This window comes from Gouania willdenowi, chromosome 11 (genome assembly GCF_900634775.1).
Source record: "Gouania willdenowi chromosome 11, fGouWil2.1, whole genome shotgun sequence".
Classification (NCBI taxonomy): Eukaryota; Metazoa; Chordata; class Actinopteri; order Blenniiformes; family Gobiesocidae; genus Gouania; species Gouania willdenowi.
The window spans coordinates 9,149,471-9,164,308 of record NC_041054.1 but is presented as its reverse complement, the minus strand read 5'-3'; the positions used below and the strand labels follow the sequence as shown (position 1 = coordinate 9,164,308).

Here is a 14,838-nt window from a genome sequence, read left to right as displayed (position 1 = left end):
TCGTGCCAGGCTTCGTGACATCGGCACATATCGAACCGTTGTTCTGATAATCAACATCATATTGTATGAAACAGGTGGTTTACACCCCAACTGTGTGACATTTTGCATCAGCAAATTTAACCCTGAATTGTCTTTCATTTGAATTGAAATTATTAACATTTATATCATAAATCACCATTTTAAGAAAAAATATTGAGATATGAATTTTGCTCCGTATCGCCCAGCCCTAGTATATCCTCCAGTAAAGATGCAAAAAGGAGGAGTTCATCCCACACAATGTGGCCTACTTTAATAGGCCAACAGGTAGTTTACAAACAGACTTTGAGTGGAGTCATGGTGACACAATGACAGGCAGCAGGAAGCAGAGCACAAAGGCAGGACGAGGAGTTACAGACACACAGACAGGAGGCATGAGAAGATGCAATTCATTCGCTTGCAAAAAGATCACAGGAACAAACTTGTACTGTCCTACTGATGTGCGTATTTGTGTTGCCACTGTGCGACGAGGAGTCCCTGTCTAAACTTTAGCGTTTTTTAAATTTTGGCGGATCGGGTGCCTGGCACATCAAAGAGAGGAAGTGCCACACAATTCACACACATAACACAAGGTGCACGCACATTCAAAAGCAGACCAACATGCACAGGAGATACGGAGCTAGACACACCACACGCACACGCACACGCACGCACGCAACCACACACACACACACACACACACACACACACACACACACACACACACACACACACACACACACACCAACACAAACACCACACACACACACACACACACACACACACCACACACACACGAAAACCACGGCTAAAAGCATCAAGCAGCTCTGAGTAACATCACCAAGAGGAGCCGCCATACCACATAATGAAAAACACACGCACACGCGCACATGCACACACACACGCACACACACATTTGCCAGAGTCGTTTTACCCAAGCTTGTGATAATCATGTATCTAAACAGACTTTCACTGAAAAAAGTAAATAAACATAAAGCAATCCCAAGAAGCGATCACACACACACACACGCTCTCACACACACACACACACACACACACACACACACACACTGACTAAATTAAGCTCCATTTACAAGTTAGAGGGCATGTTCATCAAATGAGCCACAGAAGAACTCACAATCGTGATGAGTCGTACAGATAACTTTCACTGTAATTTGAGGAAACTTGAAGAAAAGGACTTAGCTGTTAAAAAAATTGATAAGGAGGAGAGATTTACTAGAAACACAAAAAGAATTTGAAATTTTAAGATATAAATTGTGTTTTATATTTTTCGAGGAAAACAGCAAGAAAAAGAAAAATCTAAAGAAAGTTTGTGTAACAAGTCATTTTGAACAACAAGTTTGCAGATGAAAATAAATAAAAAATACCATATTCCCATGCTTATTAGTTTAAAAAAGAAGAATTTGGGTACTCATTACCTTGTTGCTAGCCGACTGCCGTTCCAGGCTAATTTTACGTAGCAAGCGACCGCTATGAGCCAAGAACAGTCAACCAGATCCGCAATTTGTGGAGCTGCTCCGTCACATTCATTTAATTTGGCAATTGTCAAACTTATTCAAACATTTGCGCTTGCTTATCCAGCCTCGAACCGTTTCAACTGTGTGGATAATATAATTACTCCTGGTTCATGCAACTCAGCCACTATCATGAGCATTAGGAGGAGATGAGTGGAGCTTCAAGGATGGTCCTCCATTAAGTCACAGAAAGTCCTGGAAGAAATTACTGAACTTTGCAATATTGTTTTTTCTCATGAACCAAACCGTTTCCACGATTTTATTCACTTACTAATGATACACATATTATTATTAATGAAAAATGTCATAATATACTATATTTCTTTTAATACTGATCAGAGGCAATCCTGATTCAAAACTATTTTTTAATCTCACTCTGAAATGACAACATTACAAGCTTTAAATGTACAACACGTGCACGCAAAAACGCCAACATGCATGTCATAAACCCTCAGATGAAATTTGTAAAGGTTTAAATATTACATAAAATGACACTGTATTTGAAGTAAGGTTTATAACTAAAGATCAGTGTTGGAGTAACGGCGTTTATTTACAACAGCGTTACTAACGGCGCTACCTTTTTTCTAACGGAGTAATCTACTTAACTACTCTCCCCATCGTTACAACTCCATTATCGTTACTGGGAAAGTAAAGTGAGAACGGACAACACCTTCACAGCTGCGCTCTGCTCTGTTTTAAAACATCTGGATATATTGTTGAAACATCAACAAGAAGCTTTTAAACCGTAGGTCTGTACCGTACTACACACTGTTTACGTATGCTGGTTCCATTTAAGGAAAAAGATCTACGCTTGTCACGCTATTGTCGTCAGATCTGCTCATTGTTTGATTGGTTAGTCTGTGCGTGTTTGTCCCGCCCCCCTCAGCCACCAGAACTCAAACGAAGTGAGTGCTTCCAGACTAATCGCCTGTATGAATAATACAAGGAGATTAAGATGGATTCGAGGCTACATCTCTCCCGTCTTCTGATTTGATTTTCATCATAGTCTATTTTCGTCTCTTCCTTTATTTGTTGACAATAATGTCAATCAATTTAGTCACAGTTTTAGTCTCAATCAATGACTTCTTTTTTAGTTTTTGTTTAGTTTTTCGTCCGCAAAAATATATTTGTGACAAAAAAATGACAAAAATATTAGTCAACAAAATTACACACCGTTTGACACGATAGTAAAAATATAAAAATAATTTCATAATTACTTTCAGAGTAACTCACTCTTTTACAGAATAGTAACTGAGTTACTAACTCAATTCCTTTTTGGGAGAAGTACTTTGTAATGGTAACTAATTACTTTTTTAAAGTAAAATGCCCAACACTGCTAAAAAACAATTAAAAAAACTAAAAAATATTAATTAAAAATAACTTTTAAAAATAATAGATACATTATTATTATTATTATTATTATTATTAATAATAATAATAATAATAATATAATAATAATAATAATAATAATAATAATAATACATTTTGTTTCTCAGGTGCCTTTCAAACCTCTCAGTGTCACCTTACATTGAAAAAAATTATAATAAATAAACTATAAAATATATAGTTGATAATGTGCAAGATTTTGTTAGAATAAAAACTTTATATATATATATATATATATATATATATATATATATAATTCAAGCATAGGCAAGTTTTTATACATGCATTTATATTTTGACTCAAATGATGAATTGTTGGCTTAAAACAATACGGTTCTAAAATTTTCATAATGATTAGAGCAAAAAAATGTGAATTCCGTGCATGTCCTACCTCTGCTGATCATCAGGTTATAAAAACATCATGGCGGCCTCTGGGCTTTGGCATCCGCTCAGTGGAAGCAGTTCAATCCGGCGCCGCAACGCGCTCTGGGTACGGCTACGGCCCTGTGTACTCCACAGCGTAAGGCAAAGCAGGCACCAGGTATCAGACCCGCTCGCACTGGTACAGGTCCATACGTTTATCACTTCCTGGCCTGCACGTTGTTCGTAAATCTTTCCCTTTTTTGTTGAAACAGATGCTGGAAGTAGCGTCAGCCTCTTTGCTCCTCGGATGTTGCACAGCTTTGAGTTTGATCAAATCTGCTGTTGGTCCGTGTGTGAAGTATTAGGTAGGCTGTCCTGTTTCCTTTAAGTTCATATGTTTCTCAGCTCGGGTTTAGGTCCTCAGTCATGCTTGTCAGAGTCCACCATCATGTTAACCACCTGGATAATGACAGAAAGACAAATAACATTAGAAACGACCACATTCTGCAGCATTTACAGAACGCTACCGAGGCCCCACCAGACATTTAAACTCTATATTCTGGGTCTTTTTTTGGGCCCGATTAGTCTCGACCACGGGTGTCAAACTCATTCTGGTTCAGGGGCCAAATAAAGTGGGCCACAGATTATGAGTGGAGAACATTTTAACAATAATGTGCCCGAGTTTGCATTTTCATCTAAATACTATTTAAAGTATGTAAGGCTCTGGTAATGCAGGATCACTTCACCTTCATTTATTTATTAAAGAAAAATGTTTTCAGAATCAGAAAAGTTTATTTTGCAAGTACAGTTTTTTTAAATAACAGCACAGGGAATTTGACTCGGTAGTCAGTAGGAAGAACAGACCAAAAAAAAAAAAAAACACTTTTTACTCCAGAAACTAAAATAAAAAATAAATATCAATAAAAAATAATGAGAAATAATAAATAAAATAAAATTTACCAATTTTTATTCATTTAAGTTGAGAAAAAGGGCAAAAATTCTAAAAAAAAAATTATATATTTCAACATATTGTGATCTGGCAAATATTGTAGAGTTTCATTAAATTGCAACCCCTAAAGGACCAGTGTGACGGACTGAGTTTACCTCCGTACTGAGATTAACTTACAATCTCAGTACGTGACTGAGATGTACCCATGCTGGAATTGCCATGGGCATCAATGATAAAAAAAATATATATAATTGTCATGATCAGATTGCTAATTTACATGAATACAACAGCTTATTACTGTAAAATTACATTAAGTTAACTGTTAATTATTACAATGTATAATAAAATCATGTTTTTTGGAAAATAAATTGTTCCTTTTCGTATTGAGTTTTATAATAATCATGTTTTTTTGGAGAATAAACTATTCCTATTCGTATTGAGATTGCTGCATGAGACACTATTACTTTACTCAAGTTGTTCACTGATATTGTCACTGACTCAGCATGGTGGAGGTAGCAAAAATCACAGTGGAACTAGCAAAAATTCATTTTCCGGGAGTGCGCATGCTCATAATCGATCTCAGTATGAGTTAAACTCAGTCCGTGACACCAGGTTTGGAACATGGGCCAAAGTTTGACACATATGGTACTCTAGACATTCAAATTGACTCAATTAAAAGTCAAATATGGACAAAAATATTTAGAGCTCTGCAGGGACCCAGTTAAACACTGTGTAATTCTGATTCATTACCACATTTGACAGCTGTCACAACACTTAACATTTAAAAAATTGCTTTTATAGCTTTGGCTCGGAGCCATTAACATTGGCATTTTTTTTTTGGTAAACATATTGAAAATTTGACATTTGTATGTCGACGCAACACAACTAAAAGGGTTCCTGTTAATAATAGAACAACAGCTTAAATGCAATTGCCAAACAATTGCATTTCTGTGTGAAAAGCATTACTCGCTTGATTGTAGTATTGACTGCCTAGTGAGTCAGAAAAAGAAGTCATTGGTGGATAATCGGGGGAAATATTAAAAAGAATGGGAAAGCATTAAAATGTAGTGACTTGACAGTTTTTTTCTGCAATACCAAAGAGTTAAAAGTCATAATACTCAATTCTATGTCCTCTTTTTATTCTTTCCGTCTCTTCCCCACATATCTATATCTGAGCATGTATTTATCCTACTCCAGGTTCCTTGGGTCAGCCATGAAATGCATGCACGCTTGTCTACCTGTGTTAATAAGTCATCCAGATGTTTAAATTACTCTAAAGTAAAGAACAATCACAACTCTAACAAATGCAAAAGGCCTTTTAGATCCCTCAGTGTGGTCCACAACACTTTGAGGTGGAGTTTTTCTGGACTAAGAATAGAAAATTAAGTCACCAGACTTGCAATGGGTCATTATCTAAGAAAAAAAAAATGAATATGTTATTTCTAAAGAAAAAAAAGAAAAGAAAAGAATGAATGAATGCTGGAATGAGTGCAGCATATTATGAGTCATTACTGAAATTATGAGTCATTTTAAAGACCATTAAATCCCTCTACACAAATGTTTCTATGGATTTCAAAATAAAGATGATGTTTGGGGAGAAAACATGGAAAGGTTCTTTGTTAGGTAATTGTAATGCGAAGCTATCAACAGTGAACCTTCAAACGAGCTTTGCATACAAACAAAACCAATCCCCACATGATACTTTGTGATTGGATTCAAAGACAAACAAGAATTTACAAGTTTTACACTTGTGAAAGTCATTAAAAAAACAGCATGCCTAATCAGGACTGTAAAATATTTACTCATTATTTCCAAAAGATTAGAGAAGATACTACGTGAAATTATTAGTTTGGATCGGATCGGCTTTATTAAAAAGAGACAAACACAGGATAACATTCAGCGAACTTTACATATCATTGATCATACTGTCAACAACCATGATAAAATGGTACTTGTTAGCCTCGAAGAGGCATTTGATCACGTCAAATGGAATTTTTTATACAAAAATTAGGACAATTTGGGTTTAAATCAATCATTTATAAAAGTGATTCAAACATTTTATAAATTCTCAAAAGCAAGAATTAAGGTTAATGGAGCCCTTTCAAAATCAATTGAACTAGAGAGAGGAAGCAGACAAGGATGTCCAAGAAGTCCAATATTATTTACTATTTTTATTGAGGCATTGAGTCAGAGTGTTATTCAGAATGTAAATATTACAGTAGTAAAACTGTTTGGACAAGAACACAAGATTTCACTTTTTGCAGATGATATTTGTCTTTCGCCCCATCTCTTCTCTTATTTGGAGACATTTGGTTCAGTATCAGGCTATAAACTTAATATTACTAAAACACAATTACTGAGTTTTAATTACAAACCTAGCCGGACACTAGCCTCCTATATTCACTTAAATTGGGACTTGGAATACATAAAATATCTCAGAGTCAATATTTCAAAAGATTTATCTAATTTGTATTTATTTGGCAAGGAAAGAGGTAAAGACTTTGTTAGCAAAGAACAAAGGGGGTCTTGCCCTACTTTGCACAAAGGATAACTATATGTCAGCCCAATTTAGAAATTTGGTGTGTTGGTGTAACACCTCTTGTTTTTTTTTGTTGTGTCTTAGTTTTCTTTTTGTTTCTTCTGTATGGAAAAAAAAAAGATCAGTCTGAATGATCATGGTACAATATACACTTGAAAAGCTTGGAAGAAATTTGTGTCCCCATGAATAACAATACAGTAGGTCCAAATGTATAAGCACCCCCTTTTTCTTTGTTAAATCTCAATAAAATGTGCAAGCTGAATCCAATCTGAATGAAGCGCAGCGGGATTAGTAAGAAACCAACCTGGTATAACAGTTAAATTTCATGAAATTTCATCAATTACGAACTGAGATGTGAATTTTTGAAATTTCACTAAGATTTTCTATTGTTTTTAATCCAGAATCATTATATTAATCCAATCCCCTGACAAATTTCAATTGAATCCTTCATGGTATATGGTCTATCTTTGGTTGAACTTTTTTCAAAATCCGTAAAGTAACTTTGACATAATTCTACTAACAAACAAACAAATGCCGGTAAAAATATTTCCTTGGCGGAGGTAATATTGCTCCGGCTAGGGGGAAGTTTAGCATGCTGCCACAACCCTTTTCTATGCTCATCCACTGGTAAGTGGTCTTTCCATCACCAGGTGGGATATCTGTCTATTAGTTCCTTCCCTCTGACTCCACAGGCATTGTTTCTATCAAACACAGAACCTTTGGTTCCAAGCAGTCAGGTTTGATCTCCTGCAGCCCTGGCACATCATTCTCAGTATACTTTGGAACTAAAACTTGCACAAAGCATGGCCAGCGCTAATAAAATAAATCAGGTCCACTTGCGATACCTGAACACTGAACAGACGTAGGTCGGACACCTACGTGTTAATACAATAAAGCTTGAAAACATAAGGTGCACCGCATCAATAAAGGATGTGAAACAGAATGAGAGGAAAAGGAGGGCAGGTTATAAGGGTAAAAGAATAACTAAATAAATACAGAAGTGTCTATTTGTACGGTTGCCGTACGGACAACCCAAGGTACTATTGGTACAGTTAACGAAGTACAAGTATGTATCGTCTTAGGGTTATAGTTAGGTTATAGCCCAATATCGCAACAATGTTTAGGGTTAGGTTTAGGGTAAGGTATAGTCATAGTCACGTGACCTAAACTGGCCAATGACTGACCTATCACATTACTTAAACTGGCCAAATAGGGGCGCTGTGTTTACGGATAGAATGTTGGTATATTGATATGGCAACCGTACTGATAGGCACTGCCAATAAATACAGCCTTCTTATTTGCTCTAATTATTGTTTTCAACCCAAATGTTATAGTTATCAATGCAGTACTTGAACTTATAATGTGGCTAATTACAATTAATCAACTACATATTGACCAAACGTTAGATATTTAGGGCTCTATTCTCCCGTCTGGACGTAAGCGCTTTTTTGCGCGCCTGCAGTTACGCACTTCTCCCTGCGCGTATTCTCCGGTCCAGGTTCCTGACACGCCCACCGCCCGTAAGTAGAGCAAAACCACGTAGTTTTTGAATGAAGGCGGGCTGAAGGAAAGGAGGTGGTAATGTCATTTTTTTAGGCTGTCTAGAAATCATGGAACATGAAATTTCCCAACGCTTGTAAATGTCACTGAAATCAGTGAAAATGATACAAGTTCACTTTTATTTTGAAACGCCTTCATTGATAAACAATGTAACAGGTTGATTTGATCAGATCATTGATCAGATTATTGCAGTATGACTGAGGATCGGACGCATTATTCTGTCCGAGTCACAGTTAAAATCTCTCTCCATCATCATCATCATCATTGCTGTAAAGCGTGACCGAGTTCGATGCACTGGAGATATGAGGAAATAATCCGGCCGCAGAGCGTCCTGCTTTAATACAGAGGGATGTTTGCAGTGAAACAGAACTAATGGCTTCCATAATACGCAGTTTTAAATATAAATTGTTTAAAGCGACCTGAGCTGAGCCTCAATAAAATGTGTGTGGGAACAGTTTGTGGTTCAACCTCATCAACATATGACAGCTTGTTTCACTCTGTAGTGGATCAAACTGTGACTTTACATTAGACATAGTATGAAAATAGTTGAATCACTGTGACCAACGTGGACAGAAGTCTGCGTCTGTCAGAGTTTAATTTAACTGAGCAGCAGCAGCTGAGTGATCACAGCTGCTGCTACGCAACGCACGAGTCCGTGTAGCTTCAAATGTAACTAAGTCCATATTTCTAGTGCAATATACTGTTTCACCTTATCGGGGCACTGCACTTATTCCAGGGTTAGAAGTGCGTGAGAGGAAAAGGACTTAAGCACACCGGAGAACATGCGTAAAGCCAGACTTGAATGGGAATGCCCACATTTCAGGGCTGCTCCACCCACAGTGCGTAACTGGGATGAAGGTGAACAGCAACCGACTTAAGTAAGCAAAAAAGCGTGGCTTTTTGGACTTATGCGCATGCGGTGCCATCTTGCCGATTAGCACTGGATCTCCTCAGGGCTGTGTTCTTTCTCCTCTGCTCTTCCCCCTGTACACCAACAGCTGCACCTCCTCTCACCAGTCGGTCAAACTCCTGAAGTTTGCAGACGACACGACCATCATCGGTCTCATCTCTGATGGAGACGAGTCTGACTACAGGTGGGAGACAGACCGGCTGGTGTCCTGGTGCAGCCAGAACAACCTGGAGCTCAACGCTTTAAAGACAGTGGAGATGATAGCAGACTTCAGGAAGAACCCAGCCCCCCTCACCCCCCTCACCCTGGGAGACTCTACAGTGAGCTCTGTGGAGTACTTCTGCTTCACCAAGTCTTCTGCTTCTGATCACCACCTCCATGATGACATTATCTGCTGGACTGTGTATATATATATATATATATATATATTTATCCTATTTATCCTTTATTCTCTATCTATCCTTTATTTATCCTTTATTTATCCTTTATTTATCCTCATCCTTTATATTTATCATTATTATTATTATTATTATTGTTGCTGGGTTGTTCTTTGTTTTTTTCTTTATTTTTTTTTTTTGTAGTTTGTTTTGTGCACCAACTACCAAGACAAATTCCTTGTACTGTCCTCAAAACTGTACATGGCCATTAAAAACATTTCTGATTCTGATTCTGAGAATAGAGCCCTTAGTGATTTACTTGTCAAAGCATTACCTGTTCTTATCAGTCATCATTCCAAGGCCAAACATCAATGTCAAACTGATAGTTGGCAAGTTTTTTGCTCAGCTTAATTTAATGCTTTCCAATAATTTCTCCAAGGTGTGATAGTCTGCCTGCACTCCTACATGCTTCAAGTCCTTGAAGCATGATTGACCACTTAATGGCATTAGCCATCACAGCGGGTGGAAAAGAGAAACGTTTATACTTTTTTTTAAAAAAAAGGAAAAATGGAGAGAGATTTTGTGCTTACAACAGGAGGTAAAAGTAAGTATTTCCCCTGTGGAGATCTGACACCGACCAGCCTTCTGCCTACTAATTTACTCAATCACTCTCCTTCATAGCTTGGCACTTTTTCTCCATATTCTCCATTTTTCCCCTCCTTTATTATGCAACAGAAAACATGTAGTGTTTGAACTAAAGTTATTCATTTAAGTCCATCAACTTTAAACTTCTGTTCTTCTCACTGTTCCTTCATCTTTGACATTTCATGTTTTTCTTTATCATCAATCCATCATGTTTGTATCATTTTTAGTCTGTAATCGCGTAGTTGATAAGTAATGACAATTATGGTGTAGTTATTATTGTAATTTAAAAAAAATCAGCGTAATCATAATTAAATTGTAATTAAGTTTAAATGATTTATTTTGTAATTGTGATTGCCATGAAAATTCTATAAAAAATTTCAATTATTATCTAACGCAAAACTGGGGAACCATGTACCAGTTCTACACATATGTACAATTATTAAAATGTTTCATATCAAGCTTTCCCACTTTTTACCGTTTAAAAAAATTCAAACCGAGGCACAAAAAAAGGCACAGATGCCGATATCCAAAAATATTATTGATTAGGAAGCCTAACAAGGTAATCAATAGATAGGAAAGAAATTAGATAGATATTTATTTTTAGTGTATTTATACAGCTGATTTAAGACCAGTTATCATTAGAGATGCTAACGTAAAGCTAACACAAGAGGAAGGTTTACTTTTATTAGGTTATTTATTTTAGGCGCAGTAGTTGTGATTAATTGTAATTGCTCTTTTGTAATTGAAAACGTAATTACAATTATGAGTTAATGGGGAAAATGCTGGCAACTGTAATCGTAATTAAATATGGGTAATTGAAAACATAATAGTAGCTGAAAAATGTAATTGACCCCAACCCCGTTTGAATCTTCTGTTCCTTCATCTTTTATTTTTCATGTTTTTCTTTCTCATCAATCAATCAGTCATGAGGTTCTGTCATGTTCGTATCATTCTTTAGTCTGTTTTTCCAACTGACACACACACACACACACACACACACACACACACACACACACACACACACACACACACACACACACACACACACACACACACACACACACACACACACACACACACACACACACACACACACACACACACACACACACACACACACACAGCACTCTGAAGCCGCCGCCCCCCCCCCATAACGGTGTGTGGTCCAGTCTGACTATAGACCGTTACATTGTCTCAGACAGGTTGGACTGAGCCACTAGCCAGCAGACGAGGGGTGCGGGGGGGACGATGGGGGTTTCTAGGGAATGTTTGTTTTTCTGTTTCCAATTTGGTGCAGCCCGAGGAACTCCACACACTCCGCTCAGTCTCAAACACACCATTCATGAGAGGCTGACGTACATGATTACACACAAATACCCGCTACATCTCTGCTCAATCAAACACACACACACGTGTACACACTCTCACAAATGCATGTAGTCAAACACCATCACATTTATCTGGGTAAGCAAACACACACGCATTATGTACAAGTACAGATAAAACTACCCAAACAAATTCATTCTCTATCATTTTTACTCAAACCCCAAACCATTTTTTCTTGGTTCCCTCTGATTTGTTATTGCTAATGCTGTTTTAGATCGTGTGGCGGTCAAACTAATTATGCTCGTCTTTGCCTCGTCTTACAATATACTTACCGCTGAACAACAATTGTCGTGGAGAGGTCTTTTTGATGTGTGTAACTTGGTTTTTAGATGGTATGAAGACACAGTTAAGCCTCATGTTCCACCAATTAGAGCACAAAGAGCTCATTGTTTTATATTCAACTCAAAGGTCCCAGCTGAAAAAAATTACTCTGTTTTTCTGTTTACAAAAACATAAATATAAAAAACATTTTTTTTTTAATCTCGGTCGACTACTAAAGGAACATTCCCACTTAATCGCTACATTTTTTTTTAATGTCTTTTTTGAAATTACTTTTCAAGAAAGCATCTGCTTTGCCTAATTTAATGTAATTACCATCGTACTAAATGTCCCCAAAATATGCACATTAGGGAGTAATTTAGAGTTCAAAAGTATTAATCTTATATACTAAAATCTCACAATATTTTGGAAAGTAAATCCATGATTTCAATCCGTTTTCCGCCTACATATATATGCAGTCAAGTGCACACACCAACATTGGGATTATGTTATACCAATGCAATTAACTGATAACTATAACTAGTTATGTGTTATAACATTATGAAATATAACAATAATTGGAGAAAAAAAAACAACCATGAACAGAATTTTGAAGGAACAAATTATGATTATCGATTAGCCACTTATCGACAACTACTTCTGATATCACACTTTAACTTGTGCAATTCAAAAACCGTTTGTCAGTCAAATAAGGTATGTGAAAAGAAATACTACTAAAAAAGAAAAAAAAATCCGACTTTTTTTGCAAATATGACAAAACAGGATTTAAGGTTTATTTAAGTTACAGCAACCCAAAAATTAACTTAGTCAGTCATTACTGTATATTATTTAGTAAGAGACACTACAGTAATGGTTCTTAGTGGAGGAAAAAAGAAATAAGGCTTGAACCCCAACTGCAAAATGAAGAAAACCTGAATTTAATAGCATTTTAAAAGTTCTATTCAATTCAACTTTTTTTATAGAGCGCAAATTATCTCAAAGCGCTATCAAACGATAACATTTGTAAGAAAAAACCCAACAAATCCACACGAACATGCATCAGCTACAGTGTGGAGAAAAGTTATCATTATCATTATATATATTATATATTATCATTATCATTATTATCATTATTAAAAGTTAGCATTATCTTTTCAAATATGATGTATTTACATGTTTTGTAAAGCAAAAAAAAGTAAAAAATTCTATGTATTAATAATAATAATAATAATAATAATAATAATAATAATAATAATAATAATAATAATAAATATTATTTCAAAATAGTACCAATAAGCTGCAACAGTTGTGTTGTGAAATTCTCAATTTGGTAAAGTTTTGCAGGTTTACACAAAAGTTGCCTAATTATGTAAGAATTGGGTTAACCAAATATATATTATACACTTACAGTATATGACATATAGTTAGTTACTGACTGTATCCATACCTCGCGTACACTCTGTGAACTAATAGCTCCGTCCAAAGACCTATAATTAGTAAACAGAGAGGTAATCACTATGTTCCTTATGACACAATAACAATTTCTACTTGCGTACTGGTCCTAACTGAGTGACCCAGAACAACCAGATCTTTAAGCTGTTGTTTGAAGGTGAGGGAGTGTTCGCTCCTATTCAGGACTTTCAGGGAACGCCCAAAGGCTTCCCAGCCTAGCTTTAAAACAGACGCATGTGCTAAACACTGGCACACTGCCACCAGCCAGTGATGAAAAGTTTCCTCCATGTGGGTAAATAAACAATCATATTAGTGACTTCCCTCCCCCATGGGGTGGGGGTGGGGGTGGGGGTGTAGCCCTGCAGACTCCAAGGATCGCAGTGGCTAAGCATGCTTCCAATCCCAGCACTCAATTCCATCAAAATGTGACGATTCATATATCAAAATATTTTGTTTCCAAACTGTTTAAAAGTTAATATCTCTTCTAAATCTAGCAGGATTGACCTCAGAAAAACATTTTTACTAATAACTAATAAGGATGAACAATTAATCTAATTGCGATTTTTTTTTCCCTCAGTACAGTACAAGACAAGACAAAAAATAAAAATTTTAAAAAATGTAAAAAAATGCAGCCTTTGCGATTAAAAAATATAAAATTTGTATTTCATGATATTGCGATATCGCAAATGCAAGTACTCATTCAGCCTTGATAACTAATAGATTTTACTGATTAAAGTACAGCTATTATAAATCTTTACTTAACCATAATATTTCATGACTTTTCCTGATTTAATGGGTACAAATTAAATTTTTCATCATATTGCACGCATTAGTGTTCATCTGGAGTCAATTTGACCCCAAGCTGTTTTAGCTCCCAAATATGTAACAAAAAAGGAAATAAAAATAAGTAAATAAATACTTTTATGAGAGGTCACCAACATTAATAAATGTGAGAGTCTTGAATGTGCACCCCAAATTAAAAAAAGGTCTGGATAAAAGATTTTCAAAATAAACTAACCCTAAAACTGAAAGTTTGACCTGATAGGGTTCATATTATTGTGGTCATTAATGTTGTCAGTAAATTTTAGAAGATTTGGATGAAAATTATTTCTAATTTAAAAGTGTGGCCTGATGGTGGCGCTAGAGAACAAGTCAATGTTTCATTATCAAGGGGTCATTTTTTTTTCTCAACAAATAAACAAAGTGTCTGACACAATAACTTGGTCAACAAATTTCTGAAAATCATTTTCTGGAGGTAAATATTCTATCCCTGGGGTCAGATTGAGCCCAGGGATAAAAATATATTTGTAATATTTGAGGATAATAGGAGTAGAGGTGGGAACCTCACGCTACGATACGCAATACAAAGCTGACGATAACGATTATCTCACTTTATGACGATACTGCAATTATTGATATATTGGTCAAAAATCAATCTACGATAATCTATGACGTAAGAAAAAA

The 14,838-nt window shown here is 36.0% G+C and overlaps 1 protein-coding gene across 3 annotated transcripts in view; it reads right to left on the bottom strand.

The window, feature by feature from the left end:
* The window catches only part of trps1 (trichorhinophalangeal syndrome I), a 129,541-nt gene that overhangs the window by 98,162 nt on the left and 16,541 nt on the right, over positions 1 to 14,838 (bottom strand). For all 3 annotated transcript variants that reach the window (XM_028461192.1, XM_028461194.1, XM_028461195.1), the window contains exon 2: positions 3,327 to 3,757. In XM_028461192.1, coding sequence (XP_028316993.1) covers positions 3,327 to 3,339 — 13 coding nt within the window. In that variant the 5' untranslated portion in view covers positions 3,340 to 3,757. The remainder of the gene's footprint in view (positions 1 to 3,326; positions 3,758 to 14,838) is intronic.